Below are 20,564 nucleotides of genomic sequence, written 5' to 3'. Positions count from 1 at the left end.
GTAAGGCTCCATCCCGTCCCTCAAAGATATACAGGTGCCTAGAATTGTTTTATAGTAGTTGAATGTATATGGATAAATCTACTGGAAATTCCTAGGGAAATGCTAAAAAATGTTCTACAGATGTATTTTCCCCTACCTCCAGGTCATCAAGTTAAGGTAATTGAGGGAAATGCTGAGGAGAACTAAAGATAGTTAGAGGTTCACCCATTAATTTCTCTTAATGTCAATTGGTCCTGTTCTAATTCGTTGCCAAAAATAAGTCAAAGACATCCTTTTTCACTAGATTTAAGAACAGGAGCTTAACTGTATCTTTAATTTAAAAGTCTTCTTTTCTTTACGTACTACAAATATATTTCACTTTGTACAATAAAAGTATTCCTGAAAAGGTTGTATAAATTGAGCTTTTACAGATGCTATAGGAGAGCTTTTTTTATTTACAATGAAATGAAATTTATAGCTAGTAGGAATTCAGACCACTTATCTCTATAGATAGACATAGCTAGATAGCTAGATAGCTAGCTAGCTAGATGATGATGATAGATAGATAGATAGATAGATAGATAGATGATAGATAGATGATAGATAGATAGATAGATAGATAGATAGATAGATAGATAGATAGAGATAGATGACAGATGATAGCATTTTTTACATATTTACCACTGTAGTGATTAGGAAAATAATGAACTTAAGCACATCTTTTAAAAAGATAGGAGTAACCAAACCAGTACCTTTAAAATTCGATTAATCACGAATTAGTCAAGGCAGTGTGATATAAGCATAAGTATAGACATATAGATCAGTGAAATAGAACTATTTTCATATATCTGTGGTCAACTATTTTTTTACATGGGTGAAAAGACGATTCATAAGGAAAGACTAGTCTTTTCAACAAATAATGCTGTGACAACTGGATATCCACATGTAAAAGAATGAAGTTAGTCCCCTACTTTATATGAAAATTAACTCAAAATGAATAAAAAACCTAAATGTAAGAGCTAAAACTATAAAATGTTTGGAAGAAAAAAATTGGAGTTCATGACCTTGGATTTGGCAATGGATCCTTAGATACGACACCAAAAGTACAAACAACACAACAAGAAATTGATAAATTGGACTTCATCAAAATTAAAAATTCTGTGCCTCAAAAGACACCATCAAGAAAGTGAAACGAACACCTGCAGAATGGGAGAAAATATTTGCAAATCATATATCTTATAAAGTACTTATATATACAACATATAAATAGATTTTACAATTTAATAATAAAAAGACAATTAACCCAATTTAAAAACACTGGCAAAGTAAGTCAAAGCCACAATGAGGTATCACCTCACACCAGTCAGAATGGCCATCATCAAAAACATCATCTAGAAACAATAATTGCTGGAGAGGGTGGGGAGAAAAGGGAACCCTCCTGCACTGTTGGTGGGAATGTAAATTGATACAGCCACTATGGAAAACAGTATGAAGGTTCCTTAAAAAAGTAAAAATAGAACTACCATATGACCCATCAATCCCACTCCTGGGCATATACCCTGAGAAAACCATAATCCAAAAAGAAACACGTACCACAATGTTCATTGCAGCACTATTTACAATACCCAGGACATAGAAGCAACCTAAATGCCCATCAACAGATGAATGGATAAAGATGTGGCACATATATACAATGGAATATTACTCAGCCATAAGAAGGAATGAAATTGAGTTTTTTGTAGTGAGGTGGATGGACCTAGAGTCTGTCATACAGAGTGAAGTAAGCCAGAAAGAGAAAAACGAATACCACATGCTAACTCATATATATATGAAATCTAAAAATAATGGTACTGATGAATCCAGTGACAGGGCAAGAATAAAGATGCAGATGTAGAGAACGGACTTGAGGACACGGCTGAAGGGGAAGCTGGGACGAAGTGAGAGATAAGCATTGACATATATACACTACCAAATGTAAAATAGATAGCTAGTGGGAAGCTGCTGCATATCACAGGGAGATCAACTCGATGATAAGTGATGACTTAGAGGGCTGGGATAGGAAAGCAGGGAAGGAGTAGCGGGAGGGAGGGGATGTGGGGATATATGTATAAATACAGCTGATTCACTTTGTTGTACAGCAAAAACTGACACAACAATGTAAAGCAATTATATTCCAATAAAAGGCTTAAAAAAAACAACAGGGGCAAAGATATTCTATTAGACATGCCTCTGATGATCATAAAGTGGCCAATAAGCCCATGAAAATATCCTTAACACCATGAGTCTTCAGGGAATTGCAAATCAAAACCACAATGAAATACCACTTTATACCCACTATGATGGTTATAATAATAAAACAGAAAATAATAAGTGTTGGTGAGAGTATAGAGAAATGAGAACCATCATTGATTTGGGAATATAAAATTTTATAGCCACTGTGGAAAACAGTCTGGCATTTCTTCAAAATGTTAAATATAGCATTACCATTTGACCTAACAATTTCACTCCTAGGTATATACCAAAGAGAAATGAAAACATATATCCTCACAAAAAATTGATATGAATGCTCATAGTAGCATTATCCATAATAGCCAAAAGGTAGAAATAACTCATTCAGTTGATAAATGGTAAATGAAAAGGAATGAAATACTGATATGCATCACAACATAAATGAATCCTGGGGAAAAAAAGCTAGGCATAGAAGTCCACATACTATATGATTTTCATTTATATAAAATGTTATGGATAGATAAATCTATAGAGAGCGAAAATATATTTATGGTTGCTTAAAGCTGGGATGTGTGTGGCAGAATTTGGGGGTGATAGTTAAAAGGTATGTGGTTTCCTTTTGGGGTGATAAAAATGTTCTAAAACTGATTGTGGTAATGGTTGAATAATTTTGTAAATATACTAAAAACCAGTGAATTTTACGCTTTAATTGGGTGATTCCATTTAGTGAAAACTTTATACAGTGGCCATTGCTGCTGGTCCAGGGATCACACTTTGAGAACCATTGAATTAAAAGACATGTAATTAACCTCTATTTTCTCCCAAATTCCCAGTTAACCCCAGATCTCCATTCTGACAATTCTAGTTGAGATTTTTTTATTATAAATTGCTGTGGGATATGATGGGCTGCCATAGGATTCTCCTTCTTTGATCTACTATAGTTTAGGGTCCCATAGTCATTGAGTGGCATAGCTTAGGAATTTTGCTGTTTATTCTTATTCTACAGGATGAAGAGGAGGATCTCAGGACTGAACTCAACCTTTTAAAGAAGTACTCTTTCCACAAGAACATTGTGTCCTTCTACGGTGCATTTTTCAAGCTGAGTCCCCCTGGCCAGAGACACCAACTTTGGGTGTGTATTTAGTTACCTTGATCTTATTGCATAAGACTGTCTCACTTGAGGACATATACTTTCATAAGCTGAGATGTCATTTTTGTGCAAATACAGGAAAACTTAAGCCTTCAACTGTTCAAAGTAGTATGAAAAAAAAATGTGCTCTGATTCCTGGAAATGGGAATGATAAAATATGGAAAAATAAATTAAGTGCCTAGAAAGGGGCTTAGGGGTAGGATGGGAGAAAATTCAAATGAACACTGGAAATATCTAACATAATTCTTTTCAAATAGATTTTTGATGCTTTTAATTTTATGTAGTTACTTGTAAGTTAAAGGTATAGTTAAGGAGACTACCTGATGGACTTGGGAATAATGACTGGATAAATATCAATTCTAATTTACATTTGGGATGAGCATATGAGTGCAATTTAAGTGTTTGCTAAGTATATGCACTTATATTTAAACATAATTCCTAAAACTGTTTTCTAAATGGTTAGTTGACTTATCCTTTTCTTAGGCTTCATGCCTATATTATCATGAATTACAAATCAGTGAGATATAAATTTAGAGGCTAACTGAAACCCATGCTACAGCTACCAGAATTGTTGCTGTCTCCCCCTATAGGAGACAAAAATCAAATCACAAGAACATGAGCTTTGATCAAGGATTTCTTTATTTAAAAATGAATATTTAGAACATAATCTGGGGTCGGTGTATACTTTCTCGCGTTTCAATTTCTAGTCCAAGTCAAGAGTAGTATTTTTTAAAAAATAGGGACTGAGACTTTTCAGGATCTTCAAGAGTCAAAGAAAGGTTGTTATATTTTATATGTGAACTTTAGGAAGCAGCATAGTGAACATTATAGAAAGGTTTACAACAAGGGATTGAATTGAAACAGTGGTTCTCAAACTTTAGCCTGCATCAGAATTTCACGGAGATCCTGATAAAACACAGATTGCTGGGCCCCACCTATAGAGTTACTGACTCAGTTGGTCTGGGGTGTGGGTCCACAAGTTTGCACTTTTTAATAAGTTTACAGGTTATGTTGTTGCTACCCTTCTGGGGACCACACTTCGAGAACGCTCAAATTTACAGATCTTCAATTTAACCCTGTTTTCTCCCAAATGTCAAATTAACTAAATGCTCTATTCTCTGACAATTCCAGTTCAGATTTTATTAAATATCACTGCACATTTTTCATGGCTACTGTTTTTTTTTTTTTTCTTTTGGGGGTCATATAACATTTGTCTTTTAATATATTTTTACTTACAAGTTTTTTTCCTCTTGACTGTATGGCAGTCTATTTATTAGATATGTTTCTTAGTGCTCAATTTGTTCAGTCATTCAGCACCTATTCATTTGAAACCCATCTATTTGCCAGGCTTTGCTAAATGCTAGGGATAGCATGATAAGCTGAATTGACATGGCCCTGGCCCATTTGAGCTTACAGTCTATTTGCAAAGACAAATATCAATCAAATAATCACACAAATAAATGTATAATTTGTAAGAAGGGAAATACCTTCCTTCTGTGTGGGCAAATAACAAGGGAATCTAAATTAGGGCGTGGGAAACTTTTTTTTTAGAACTTTTATTGTGATACAGTTAACACAATAAACCATATATTTAGAGTGTACAATTTGGTATCTTTTTTCTTATTAGTAATGTATATATGGCAATCCTAATCTCCCAATTCATTCCCCCCCGACCCTCCCTGCTTTCCCTACTTGCTGTCCATATGTTCGTTCTCTATATCTGTGTCTCTGTTTCTGCCTTGCAAACTGGTTAATCTGTACCATTTTTCTGTATGCTGCATATATGAGTTACTATACGATATTTGTTTTTCTCTTTCTGACTCACTTCACTCTGTATGACAGTCTCTAGGTCCATCTATGTCTCTACAAATGTCCCAATTTCGTTCCTTTTACACATCAGTGATATTCCATTGTATATATGTACAACATCTTCTTTATCCATTCATCTGTTGATGGACATTTAGGTTGCTTCCATGTCCCGGCTATTGTAAATAGTGCTGCAATGAACATTGGAGTGCATGTGTCTTTTTGAATTATGGTGTTCTCTGGGTATAAGCCCAGTAGTGGGATTGCTGGGTCATATGGTAATTCTATTTTTAGTTTTTCAAGGAACCTCCATACTGTTTTCCATAGTGGCTGTATCAATTTACATTCCCACCAACAGTGCAAGAGCATTCCCTTTTCTCCACACCCTCTCCAGCATTTACTGTTTGTACATTTTCTGCTGATGCCCATTCTGACCGGTGTGAGGTGATACCTTATTGTAGTTTTGATTTGCATTTCTCTAATAATTAATGATGTTGAGCAGCTTTTCCTGTGCCTCTTGGCCATCTGTATGTCATCTTTGGAGAAATGCTTATTTAGGTCTTCTGCCCTTTTTTGATTGGGTTATTTGTTTTTTTGATATTGAGCTGGATGAACTGTTTATATATTTTGGAGATTAATCCTTTGTCTGTTGATTCGTTTGCAAATATTTTCTCCCATTCTGAGGGTTGTCTTTTTGTCTTGTTTATAGTTTCCTTTGCTGTGTAGAAGCTTTGAAGTTTCATTAGGTCCCACTTAATATTTTTGTTTTTATTTCCATCACTCTAGGGGGTGTATCAAAAAAGATCTTGCTGTGATTTAAGTCGAAGAGTGTTCTTCCTATGTTTTCCTCTAGGAGTTTTATAGTGTCTGGCCTTACCTTTACGTCTTTAATCCATTTTCAGTTTATTTTTGTGTATGGTGTTAGGGAGTGTTCTAATTTCATTCTTTTACATGTAGCTGTCCAGTTTTCCCAGCACCACTTACTGAAGAGGCTGCCTTTTCTCCATTGCATATCCTTGCCTCCTTTGTCATAGATTAGTTGACCATAGTTTATCTCTGGGCTTTCTATCCTGTTCCATTGATTTATATTTCTATTTTTGTGCCAGTATCATACTGTCTTGATCACTGTAGCTTTGTAGTATAGTTTGAAGTCAGGAAGCCTGATTCCACCAACTCCGTCTTTCCTTCTCAAAATTGCTTTGGCTATTCAGGGTCTTTTGCGTTTACATACAAATCGTAAAATTTCTTGTTCTAATATTGTAAAAAATGCCCTTGGTAATTTGATAGGGATTGCATTGAATCTGTAAATTGCTTTGGGTAGTATAGTCATTTTCACAATGTTGATTCTTCCAATCCAAGAGCATGGTATATCTCTCCATCTGTTTGTGTCGTCTTTGATTTCTTTCATTAGTGTCCTATAGTTTTCTGAGTACAGGTATTTTACCTTCTTAGTTAGATTTATTCCTAGGTATTTTTTTCTTTTTGTTGCAATGGTGAATGGGATTGTTTCCTTAATTTCTCTTTCTGATCTTTCGTTGTTAGTGTATAGAAATGCAAGAGATTTCTGCCCATTAATTTTGTATCCTGCAACTTTACCAAATTCATTAATTAGCTCAAAGTAGTTTTCTGGTGGCATCTTTAGGATTTTCTATGTATATAATATCGTGTCATCTGCAAACAGTGACAGTTTTACTTCTTCTTCTCCAAGTTGGATTCCTTTTATTTCTTTTTCTTCTCTGATTGCTGTGGCAAGGACCTCCAAAACTATGTTGAATAGTAGTGGAGAGAGTGGACATCCTTGTCTTGTTCCTGATCATAGAGGGAATGCTTTCAGTTTTTCACCATTGAGAATGATGTTTGCTGTGGGTTTGTTGTATATAGCCTTTATTATGTTGAGGTAGGTTCCCTCTATGCCCATCTTCTGGAGAGTTTTTATCATAAATGGATGTTGAACTTTGTCAAAAGCTTTTTCTGTATCTATTGAGATGATCATGTGATTTTTATCCTTCAATTTGTTAATATGGTGTATCACATTGATTGATTTGCATATATTGAAGACTCCTTGCATTCCAGGGATAAACCCCACTGGATCATGGTGTATGATCCTTTTAATGTGCTGTTGGATTCTGTTGGCTAGTATTTTGTTGAGGATTTTTGCATCTAAATTCATCAGTGATATTGGTCTGTAATTTTCTTTTTTTGTGGTATCTTTGTCTGGTTTTGGTATCAGGGTGGTGGTGGCCTCATAGAATGAGTTCGGGAGTGTTCCTTCCTCTGAAATTTTTTGGAAGAGCTTGAGAAGGATGGGTGTTAGCTCTTCTCTAAATGTTGGATAAAATTCACCTGTGAAGCCTTCTGGTCTTGGACGTTTGTTTGTTGTAAGATTTTTAATTACAGTTTCAATTTCATTACTTGTGATTGGTCTGTTCATATTTTCTATTTCTTCCTGATTCAGTCTTGGAAGATTATGCCTTTCTAAGAATCTGTCCATTTCTTCCAGGTTGTCCATTTTTTTTGGCATGTAGGTGCTTATAGTAGTCTCTTATGGTGCTTTTTATTTCTGCAGTGTCCATTGTAACTTCTCCTGTTTCATTTCTAATTTTATTGAATTGAGTCCCCTCCCTCTTTTTCTTGATGAGTCTTGCTAGAAGTTTATCAATTTTATTTATCTTCTCAAAGAACCAGCTTTCAGTTTTATTGATATTTGCTATTGTTTTCTTCATTTCTATTTCATTTATTTCTTTTTTTTTACTCTTTAAATTTTATTTACTTATTATTTTTGGGGGGTACACCAAGTTCAATCATCTGTTTTTATACACATATCCCCAAATTCCCTACCTCCCTTGACTCCCCCCCCACCCTCCATCGAGTCCCCCCCCACCCTCCCCGTCCCAGTCCTCTAAGGCATCTTCCATCCTCGAGTTGAACTCCCTTTGTTATACAACAACTTCCCACTGGCTATCTACTTTACAGTTGGTAATATATATATGTCTGTGCTACTCTCTCGCTTCGTCTCAGCTTCCCCTTCACCCCCCGCCCCCTCCCAAACCTTGAGTTCTCCAGTCCATTCTCTGCACCTGATGTTTACTGCAGCACTATTTACAATAGCCAGGACATGGAAGCAACCTAAATGCCCATCAACAAACGAATGGATAAAGAAGATGTGGCATATATATACAATGGAATATTACTCAGCTATAAAAAGGGATGAGATGGAGCTATATGTCATGAGGTGGATAGACCTAGAGTCTGTCATACAGAGTGAAGTAAGTCAGAAAGAGAAAGACAAATATTTCATTTATTTCTGCTCTGATCTTTATGATTTCTTTCCTTCTACTAACTTTAGGTTTTGCTTGCTCTTCTTTCTCTAGTTTCTTTAGGTGTAAGGTTAGATTGTTTATTTTGGATGGGAAACTGTTTCTTGAGAAACTTTTTCTTGCACTGAGATCTGAAGAATGAATAGGCACTGTGTGCAAAAGTTATTTATTGAGGTAAGAATTTTCATGGGACCAATCACACTTTCTTTCCCATGTTAATCAGAACACATAGGAAGTAAATGACTAAATAATTAACATTTTTAAAATATATGTGCCAGGCACTGTGCTTGCAAAGCCGGGAAAATGAGAATGCCTTGCAATTCCTTTCACAGTAGAGCTCTTCTGACTCTGGTAATACTAGCAAGATTTTCCAGTGTTCATCTTAGTGAATGGCTTTAATTCATGTTTGTCATAATTCAAAACGAGCCCCTTTTCTTCCATTACTACAGTGTATGTTGTGTCCGTTCGATATAGTTGACATGAAAATTAACGTTTTGTGGTTTATCTGTATCATTGGTTTTGTTAGGCTGTTTTTCTTCTCTTCTTTTTTGGGAGCGTGTACTCAGGCAAAAGACGTGATATATCAGTTGTGAACAAATTTAAAATAAGGGAGTAATCTTCTGAAAAGAAAATCTTAGTATTCCAAAAGGAAATAAGGTAGACTTTTTGAATATTCATGATTTGGGGTTTATCCTCTTGCTTCCCTTCATCTATGGCAATAATTAACTTACCTACAGTTTTAAAAAAAAGACATGCCTTGTTCTACTGACAAGGTAGTATTGACGTTGGGCACTAATGCATAAACTTGTGCTTAAAGAAAAGTTTGTGAAGTTGATTATAGTAGTTACATTCTCCTTCACAATGGTCTTCTAGTTAGTTAATATATGGAAGCAAATTTACTAGTTGGTCATCTGATTCGTTAGTGGCAAAAATAAATTTCCTGAGAAATTGCATTTATTAACAAAGTAAAATCTGAATGAGACAGTGTCAAAGTTTTAGCCTTAAAATAGATTTTCCTTAGCAGTAAAGTTATTTGGAAAAAAATGCCCTATAGTAATGGAACTGACAGTTTCCCCCTTAAAGTTGTATTTTGCCAGTATCTTGGGGAAAATATTCTAGAATTTGAAAATAAAAATAAAACAACAATAAAAAACAAATCTAGTTTTAATGTTTGTGTAAGTTGTTTGGAGATCCTCCATATCCTGCTTCTCTACCCACAAACTATTCCCTCAACTGTCTTTTTCATTCTATTCCAATCATCACTCAGGCTTGTCCCTGTACAAGCTTCTTTCTAAAGGCAAGTACTCATTCTGTTTTCAGTAAACTGAATATTCTTCTTTCTTAGCATATCCAAAACACTACCTATCTTTCAAGGCTTAGCTCAAATCCCACCACCTGGTTAAAAATCCCTGGTATGGTACTTGCTTTCTCTTCCTTCAGAGAGAAGATCTTTGGATTTTTTCCCAGTTCTTTCTAATTCCACTAGCTTTTTACCAGACCGTTGAGCCAGTCTTTGCAGTGTCTTAATGTCTAAGCATTACATATAAATACAAGCCATATGAATTAGAATTCTCCAGATATTTTCAGAGAATTACTTTATAAATCTTGATACTTTGCTGGCTTCCCTGCAGATGGTGATGGAGTTATGCGCAGCAGGCTCAGTCACTGATGTAGTGAGAATGACCAGAAATCAGAGTTTGAAAGAAGATTGGATTGCTTACATCTCCCGAGAAATCCTCCAGGTGAGCATTCATATAGTTATTCTCCCCTGGCCTTGAAAAAACCTAGGGGAACAATATATATAATGTACCTTATACCTGCTCATATAGGATGATTTAAGAATTCTAAACATAACTTCTGGATCGGGATACTGAAAAAGGCTTTAGAGAAAACAGATTTTCAGGTGATGTCCTTAAACTTTAAGGTACACTACCAGATGGATAACCGGGTCCCTCCAAATCATGGCCTTTAATGGCTCTGTCAGACTATAGCGTTCAGTGGATCAGGGATATAACAACTTGTAGTATTTATTATGTTGTTATGATTTTTAGAGTTCTTTAAAAAAAAAAAGAATAGCACTGTCATTAGAGTTTGAGATAAGTTGAGAAGTCAGTGTTTTACTCAACAGCTCCAAACCATCTACAACTGTTTTGCAGACAGATATTCTCTCTAAATAATGGCTTACTTTTAAAACGTTCCTTATTTTGAGCACAAGACTGGATGAAGGCACCAGTCTTCTTGATCTACCAAAGTCAAGTTTTTCTTCGTGTCTTAAGTGCTTAGGGAGTGCTTAACCCAAGAAGGATATTAACAGAACTGAACAGCACTGCTGATAGAACATTAGAATGTCTTTCCTGACGTCTTAATTGGATTCACTTGTGGTAATAGTGTAAACAGTTAAGAGTAAAGACTCTGGACTGAGTTTAAGTTCTGGTTCATCATGTGTTAGCTGTGTGTCCTTGAGCCAATTACTTCATTTCTCCAAATCTCATTTTCCTCATCTGTAATTTGGGGTGGTGTTAGCACCGTCCTTGAAGGATTGCTGTGAGGATTTAATAATTTACTCCACATAAAGCACTTAGCAAAGTGCTTGGCAAAGAATAAGGATTCAGTAAATATTAGCTGTTTTTACTGTTACTTCTATTATTAATCCCCAGTTAGTATCTAGAGCAATCTCACTGAAGCCAGGGCACAGGTTAGCCAGGTCATGGGTTAGTTTTAGTAATGAATGGTCTGAAGACAGGATGGTAAGCCAATACAAATGGCAAATACTTTAAAATGAATTTCCACATTCCCCCACATTCTCAGCCTACAAGGCTGACTAAAAAATATTTTGGACTAAACAAATGGTTGGATGAGGAATAGAGTAAAACAATGGCGAGCTATAATATTTAAGATACCCAGGTCTAACTCATATGGTTAGTTGGAAAAATGGAGGCTAGAAAGGAAGGTAAATGGCCCAATGTATACAAACATTAATTTTTGGTGTTCTTTTTCTTTCATGGGTGTCCTGATTTATTTTCCTTTCCTTATAGCCAGAAGTAGTATTTCTGGGAACTGGTTGTAGTAATTCCAGCCTAAAGAAAGAATTTTGTCTGAAAAATGCAAACCTGGGCCATTTTTCTTACCAAAAGTTTTCCAAAAATACTAAGAAGAGTACCAGAAAAAAGAAAAAAAATATATACTGATGTTGCTTTTTAATATAAATGTATATATATATATATATATGTATATATATGCAGGGCTTAGCTCATCTTCATGCACACCGTGTAATTCACCGGGACATCAAAGGTCAGAATGTGCTACTGACTCATAATGCTGAAGTAAAACTAGGTAAGTTTATTCTTGTAATACTTTAAGCGAGGCCCAAAATATCTTAATAGAGAAAAATCCTTTAAGATTATTGTGTTTTCTATCGTGTAACTAACAATCCCCTCTACTTATTTAGGCTGTGTCTTCTCTGCCTGCAAAATAAGTCGGAATTTGAAAATGTGTTTGGGAAGGGAGGTGGGACAAGAAAAAGATGCACCCAACTGCTTCTCTGAAATCATGTAGATAAAAACAACTTTTAAAGTATAATGGGAGTTTTACATTTTGGTCATTGCTTTACCTTCTATTAGATTCAGCTATTGTATTTATTTTAACAACTGAATTGAGTATTTACCATGTGCAAGTTTCTGTGCCGTAGACAAGGATTAAACAAAAAAGACAATTCTTCCACATCATACAGCCATATTTTCCAAAGAATACCAAAGCACCAAGCCCATCTCCCTGTGCTATGCAGCAGCTTCCCCCTAGCTACCTATTTTACAATTGTTAGTGTATATATGTCAATGCTGCCGAGATGGGCAGGGTGGGAGGAAGGCTCAAGAGGGAGGGGACATGAGGATATATGTATAAATATAGCTGATTCACTTTGTTGTACAGCAGAAATTAACACAACATTGTAAAGCAATTATACTCCAGTAAAGATGTATTAAAAGTATTAATAAAAAATAAAAATAAAACCGCTCACCTGTTAGTGAAAAAGAAAAATTACTTAGGCACAAATTGCTTCATTGGAATTTTTCCCCAAATATTTAAAGAACTGATATCAGTTAGAAATGATGCTCCAGTAATATCCAAATCGAATTCAGAATTAGGAATCAAGATACCAAAAAGTTCCTGGCTTTCTATTCCAGGGTTCAGAATGGCATAATTTATTTGAAAATAACTACACATAATGTCTCACAGGCACACAGGGAACAATATATTGCACCTTTTAATGTTTAAAATAAATATGATTGGTTGGTTTTTAAATAATACCATATGAGTGATGTCAGTACTATGTAATGGCAGATGACCTCATTGATATATACAATAGAACATAAAATCACTGGTATCAAATCCTGTATTATTTTTTAATTATATCAATTCTTGCCTACCATGTCTCTAGCATGACCTTATGATCATTCCCATTTTCCTGCTAAATAAATATAACCAAAGTAGAGATTTTGTTCATTCACTGAGAATGCTTTTCATTGAATATTTGTGGAAGGAGCATGAGGTAATAATTGTTCTTGAAATAAGTGAAAAGTGATTTCAAGAAAATGTATTGTATCTTTTGTGTCTAAAAGCTACAAAGCTAGAAACAGAATTTTAAGACACTGTGTTAAAATATATAATGGTCATTTGGATCTCACATTCAAGTGTGCAGGGTAGATAGTATGTAACATGGCTATACTCTGCGTTCCCGTGCCAGCACTACCATATATCTGGGTCAAGTTGCTGGCCAACCCTACCATTTGCAACGCAGAAGAGAAATTGTAAGTAAGTGAAAAGCCACTGAAAAATCTGTCACAAAGTCTATGCACTAAAGAACATGTACTTGACTCTAGGAGAGACCTTTTAGCACTGGATTAAAATTTAATCAGGTTTATTATATACATAATCCCTACATTTGGTTTTAGATTTCTTAGATCCCAGCATATTTTTAAACAACATGTTATAATGAGAAAGTTGCAGAAGCCAAACTCAATGACAGCCAAAGGTAGTGACAGAAAGGAAAGAGACTGGACAATGATTCTGTTGCAATTGCAGTTGATCAATAATCCTCATATTCTGGTCCCTAGATCATTAAACAAAAGGTGAATGATGCCACTGTTGGGGACTCATCTCTACTTTTAATTTCAGCTTTTCTTTTTTCCCTTTTCTTCCATTCATCACTCTTTCTTCCAGTCTTTTCTCCTTTCATTTTCTTCTCTGAATGTCATATATCAGTTTATGGCCTTCATAGGTGTTTCTTGGCCCTTAAAGTTGGCCCTCAGGGATAGTGAGAATGCTGAGTACTGATGTAATCTATTCTCAAAAAAATATCTAAATAATGAGATTGTGCAACACCCAATGATGATTTTCATATATTATGGACATTTTGTTGTTATTGTTCTTGTTAGTTCTTCCTTTAACATGCCTCAAACTCTTAACTTTTTAATTTTTCTTTTCTTTTCCTAAATTCTTTAAGCTACTTTTCAGTCAAGGTTGTTAGCCATCCTCTAGATTCCTGGAAACCATTCTAAATTAGAAAATCTACTTCATTTTTCATCTCTGTCTTATTTTTTCTGGACTAAATAACACCAGTCTACTTTAGCCTTTTTTCTGTCTGTTTCTGAGGATACCATACTAAATATTTTCATATAATATATCCCACAGATGAATAGAAGACTGAACTTTAATAGTCTAAGCTAAGATATGGATACCACAATAAATATTTGCATCTGATTCAGAAGATCTGTAGAAGAACTTAAACTAAATTTTAGCATAAAATTCCTTTTTCTTTATCAGTGTGGTAGGGCTTTCTAATATCATAAGTGAGACTTCCTAATAAAGTACTAATAAGTTTTAGATTTCTTAGATGTTGCTTATAGTGCTGGTCTTCCTCCAGCTTGGTGGCAGGTCCAAACACTACATATGTTATCACTTCAGAGGTTCAGAGCGTACTGATGGAACTTTATTTTTAATATTCATGGTAAACATTCAGCCAAACCTACTGTAGATTTATAATAGCACTGCTGAGTCTCTTTCCAACATAAATACCAGCAAAAGCCTATTTCCCAGCGTTCCTGGAGTAGACTTCATGGTAAAGTTTGCTGGGCTGGAGTGAAAATCTGTTATCCATTGTGGCTTTTGTATTGGCTTTCCAAGTTAAAGCAATAACTTATTGAGCTTTTTGTTACTGATTAATTATTTTGACAAATGAATTTTGCAGTGGATTTTGGAGTGAGTGCCCAGGTGAGCAGAACTAATGGGAGGAGAAATAGCTTCATTGGCACACCATACTGGATGGCACCTGAGGTGATTGACTGTGACGAGGACCCCAGACGCTCCTATGATTACAGAGTAAGTATAAGGATTCAGATAGTAGGAATCAAAATTTGGAAAGGACTTTTGACTTTTTATTTTAAATTATAAAATAAAAGAATAAAAAGCAGGCAGCTCCTTCTTTCATATAGACTCTAATAAGAAATGCTAGCCACTATTCCTATATGTGGTTTAATGATGTGCATAATATAATATTTTCTAAGAATGTAGACAAAGTAGACCATTGGGAGTTATCCATATTTGAGGGAAAATGTCTAGTTCATATTGCTTGCAACTTCTTGGTAAAAATGTTATATTATGTGGCTTTATATGGAAATTTAACTTCCAGGGACAGAGTGCTTTGTAAACTTAAAAATGAATAAATGTAAAGCCAATTATTAATCCCCACAGTAACTTAGTTCCAGAGAGAAAAAAATAATAATTTGATTCCTCAGGGTAATGGAGAAAATCTTTGGCATGGTTCACCTCCAAACCACAGAAAATCAGTGGAATAGACAAATTAAGTAACAATTCATGCTATTTATTAAAATTTCCACTGAAGCTGCAATTTGGACAGTATACATCTATGTACACATTTCAAAAAGCTGATGTGGAAAGAAAACTCTCCATTTGCTATAGACTGGAAAAACCACACTCACTCTCCACATCATAAGTCATCCAAACAATTCATTGTGGTTTCGTGGTGTGGAACCTAGGACTCAATACTTGAAGTTGATTAATTCAAGTTTCATCTCTTTTCCTTTTCCCTTAAATGCCCTCTGCTTGATCTACAAGCAGACCTGCTGAGAGCTTATTATAGTCCAGTACTATTAGGAGCTATGGAGATAATGGAAGCATAATATTCTGTAAGTGGCTTGCTATAAAAATAATGCTTTATACCTGTGCAATTTTTGGCAGTCTTCCAAGGACTTTAACCCATATTAATTATATATTTTTAATTTTTGGTCCCATGTAACTTAAAGAAAGCTTTAACTTAAACCATTACAACAACTCTTTGAAGTTAAGACATCTACAAACAGGTGTTTTAACAATTCAGTTAACTTGTTTAGGAATCATTAAGCCAAACAGTGCACCCCTAGCCCTGTTCCTGTTCCACATTCTAAAAAGCAAAGTACAGTTAATAGTTGTGAGAGTCATTTCCTAGAGCCCCCTAGAATATGATTTCTTAGAGTTATAATAATTCTATCTTCAATTTACTATATTCAAGAAACTGCTGAAAGTGCTTCTATATAGTATTTCATTTAATACTTATACTAGTTCTATGATGTGTATACCATTATCATCTCTACATAGGGTGAAATTGAGGTACAGAGAGTTAATTCAGTTACCTAAGATCTGACTTCTTTACAGCTAGCAGTATGTGATAGGACTTCTTTAAAGCAAATTCCTTTTGGCACTTCAGTTAAGGTAATAATAGCAATACATCCAAGATGAATTTTCATTACACTGAATCCTATCCCATGTCAACTTGTTGTTGTGTAGTGCAGTACTGGCTGGTCACAAAGTCAGATAAAATCTTCCTATAACATCAGTCTATAATGAAGCCTCATTATAGAAAACCCATAAAATGGCTGTGGCATTGACACCTCGCCTCAGCCAAAGATTGTTTTGAGATTCTAAATACTACCAGTTTCCCATTCTTAAGTGACATATTTTTTGGCCTTTTCCTTTGTAGAGTGATGTGTGGTCCGTGGGAATCACTGCTATTGAAATGGCTGAAGGGGCTCCTCGTGAGTAAAAATGTTTGATGTTTGTTAAAAGTTAGGGAAATATGCTATACAAATCTGCCATTCGTACTAGTCAGCTTTACTGGCCACACAGGTGACACACTATGTGCCCAACTATAAATGGTAGCCTTTTCCTGATTACCAAACACTGCAGTCAGAATGGCCAGATAAGTCTATAAGAAGAGTCTGTATTTTTCTCTCTTAAGATATCTTATTTTAGGCTGATTGAGTGTTGTTTCAATTTAGCCTCAATGATATTTGGTCATGATAGTCCTGACCAAACAGAATCTAAAGGCATTCCAGTACATATTCACTGATGGAATATTTAGGTTCTCGAACATACACAGTCATACGCTGCTACTACTTCAAACTGTGACAGTTGAGAAAATCCTCCAGTAGTTCCTTTTAATTGAGCCAGTCCTCAGCAATGTTGAGAAGTGAGTTTTTTTTTTCCTTTGGAGTCAGTCTAGCTCGTCTTTGGTGCCTTCCTTGCTCCTATCAGCTGCTTCGTTGCCCCTAACTGTTCAGAAGGTTCCATTTCCTCTTGTTTCCCCCTCCTTCCCATCATTTAAATGACCTGTCATCATTCTGTTCTCTCAGGACACTGCTTTCTGGTAGGAAAGTGAAAATGGAATGTGAACTTGGGCATAAATGATTAATAACAGTCTAATGTATGACCCCATAAGCAGAGCATATTTGCTGTCCTCAATACCTAAATCCAAGGATATAAATGATAAACACATTACTAGTATTGATGAGAAGTGAGAGAAATGCCTGGAGTATGTATGTTAGGGGGCAGGGGTTAGAATTGCTTTGCTTCTCCCTCTCCAAGTAGATCTTGTAGGTTCCCATGTTCCTACATGCTTCATCTACACAGTATCTACTATTTTAGCACTGTGTTTCAAGGCTAATGGGAGTAATTTCAAGGAGTAAAAAGTAGTGATAACATAATTGTTAAGAATTCCTGGTGTCCCTTGGAATATCACATATCATAGAATGGGCCTGGATTAAAGCTGAGCCAGATGTGGAGATCAGGTCACTACTGTGTCTCTGCTAGTGCCCAAAAAACTACAAAGTACTTATATTGGGTGAGTTTGAAAATGATGGGAAAATTGTTTACTCCACATATATAAAATTGAGATGAGACTGGGAAGGTGCATGTTATTCCTCATTATCTCATGATTATTTCTCTTTATGAAGCATGCTTAGCTTATGTTAAATTGAACTCCTCCTCTTCCTCCTCCTCCTCTGCTTCCTCATCCTTCTTTCCTCCTCTTTTCCTCTTCCTCCCCCTTCTCTTGCTCTCTTTAAATACACAATATTGTATTCATGAGTACTGATGCATGTACTTGGTAAGGATGAATGACTTCATCAAGTAATATGTTATTTCTATTGTCTTTCCAAAAAGACTAGCTTTCTACATTTTTCAGATTTGTACTTATTGGTTCACCTTTTTTTGTTTCACTTTTTCATTCTAAAATATTAAATCATTGAAGAAAAGGGGGGTAATGAGCAAACTCACGGAAGAAGTACAAAGAAGGAGTTTTTCATAGAATACACAAATGGCAACTTTTTGCAAAAGACAGGTGAGGATCAAGAGATTCTTAACTCACCAGAGAAAACAAGACCAACATGCGTGGATAAGTAGTCATTGGAATGGTGTGACTTTGGTCATGAACAACTTGAAATAGCCATACCGCTAAAACATTTGTCTCTCACCAGCCTCCTTTATTGCCTGGAGTATTAATTTGGATGGGAATGGCTGTCATCAATTTAAATACAGAAATCCTCCAGGTTGTGATATTTATTATCTCAGAAAGTATGGCCTTCCAAAGTGACAATTATGTGATAATTGTCTCTGAGGTCCAGATAACAAAATCCCCTTCTGTCTTTGGTGGGTCTCTCTCAGGGAAGTAAAAAGAGAGGGAGAATACCTCACTAAAAGGGTGCTTTAGGGGCTCTCGGAGAAGAAAGGAGCAGGACCCTTGCACATCAGGACTTTAAGTCCTTGGGTTCTGAATAGAAATTCAAACTTGATGTACAAACCTTTAAACCAAGGCCAGAATATTGCTAGTAGTTATTCAAACATCAGAATATCATAGGTCAATTAATATTGAATATGTGTGGTCCTTAGTTTCTCTGTTTTTTTATAGAAAGGTGAATCATTGTCTGGAGAAGCAGGATAGGATTGACAGTTTACTCCAGTTCTCCTTCTTTGTCAAGAATCTACACCAACCAATTTACCTTAATCAGAACTGTATCTTTCCCTATGTTAGCATTCTCCTTGGTGTTGTAGAGATTATTTTAATACTGTCAGCCGTGTTTGTTTATAGTCTACTTCTATTCCTTGTAGTGTCCTCTACTTACACCTTATATCAATCTTTACCTGAGTATCTTGTGACTCAAATTTACCCTGTCCCATTGAGACCAATTTCTTCAGTATTCAAAAGATTCCTTCAGATCTCAATATATTATAGGAATAAGCCACATTATTTAAAATAATTCAGACTACACCCAGTTTAATGCTTCTAACCTATCGAGAGATGTGTTTTTAAAGTAGATTTACTTTAGAGGGATGGAATAGGGAGGGTGGGAAGGAGTCATGGGAGGAGGGATATGGGGATATATGTATAAATACAGCTGATTCACTTTGTTGTACAGCAAAAACTGGCACAACAGTGTAAAGCAATTATACTCCAATAAAGAGCTTAAAAAAACAGATTTACTACTTCAAAGGAATGAGCCTCTAATGGTGAAGATTTAGGCAATGTTAGGATATATAGGGTGAAGGGGACATTAACTGGAATTCCTAAAATTAGACAATATAGGAAACCTCTACAACTGCTATTTGACATAGTTCTTGTACCCAGCCTATGCTTCATTACTTTGTGGACTTCTCTTTTCCTTTAATGAAAACTTACCCATCCTATGCATTAACTCTTGACACTGAAGATGTTGTTAGTTGACTGAGATGCTCAGATGTTAATAAATGACAATTGTTTAATATTGTACAAATTTACTTACAATATGTTTAAAGAAAGGAATCTGGTGACTGGACACAGTAAAGGAAAGAAGAGAATCAAATATGATCCAGATGTTTTGATCTTAGGGCTAATTTTGCCCTCAATTATATACGTGCACCTTCTATTAATTTATACCCATGTAATTGAAACAAAATCTTGACCTTTGAGCAATTGCCTTTGTATTACTCTAATGAAATTACCCTGGAGAGTTTCTTTCTACTACTATGAGAGGCCAGTCCGGCATTGTAGTTTTTCTGGAGATGTATTTTGGGAGAGGAGGGATGCCTCTGGAGAGTGATTAATATCAAATTGTCCTCACATGAATGATACACTTACAGTGTTAGATGAAATTTACACTATGGCTTTCCTTTGGGGAATTATTTCACTGCCAGTTTTCTTTAATCAAAACACAAGGGGAAATAAGTGAAGTGAGACACATATTTAAACACTTACAGAAAAGCCCAGAATTCCCAAGCCAATGAGGTAATGAATTTATATAGCACGTATTGGAATAGGCTTTTCTTTGTATGGCTGTGTGTCTAAAAAGGAGAATGAAAGTCTAGTAATTTGGCACAGAATTGAGGTGCCAGATAGTTAAAATATTTCTTATAATATCAATAGCTAATATTTATTAAATGCTTACTCTGTGCCAGACACTTTTATATGTAGGTTGCCATTTAATCCTCATAGCAACTCTTTGAAGGAATTCTTGATATATTTATTGTTTTTAAGATGAAGAAACCAAGGCACAGAGAAGTTAAATAATTTGCCCAAGGTCACAAAGGTAGAATTAGGATTTGAACACAGGTGATCTTACTCTAGAGGATGTGTTCTTAATAGTTACACTGTATCTACCTCTTTTCCTAGGACTGCCAGCTTCTAAAACAGAATATTCTCCTCTTTTAGACTACTGAATCTTGGTTTATATATTATTGTGCATAGTTAATAATCTGGTTGACTTTTTCAGCCTATAATT

General features: G+C 35.4%; 1 protein-coding gene across 1 annotated transcript in view; it reads left to right on the top strand.

Annotated features, from left to right (window-relative positions):
* Positions 1-20,564, top strand: part of NRK (Nik related kinase) — a 142,316-nt gene that overhangs the window by 68,464 nt on the left and 53,288 nt on the right. The window contains exons 5-9 of the mRNA XM_057718596.1: positions 3,215-3,340; positions 10,113-10,223; positions 11,724-11,814; positions 14,726-14,856; positions 16,514-16,568. Coding sequence (XP_057574579.1) covers positions 3,215-3,340; positions 10,113-10,223; positions 11,724-11,814; positions 14,726-14,856; positions 16,514-16,568 — 514 coding nt within the window. The remainder of the gene's footprint in view (positions 1-3,214; positions 3,341-10,112; positions 10,224-11,723; positions 11,815-14,725; positions 14,857-16,513; positions 16,569-20,564) is intronic.

This window comes from Hippopotamus amphibius, chromosome X, assembly GCF_030028045.1.
Source record: "Hippopotamus amphibius kiboko isolate mHipAmp2 chromosome X, mHipAmp2.hap2, whole genome shotgun sequence".
NCBI classification, from domain to species: Eukaryota; Metazoa; Chordata; class Mammalia; order Artiodactyla; family Hippopotamidae; genus Hippopotamus; species Hippopotamus amphibius.
Note: the sequence above shows the minus strand (reverse complement) of the source record. Positions and strands in the feature narration are given on the sequence as shown.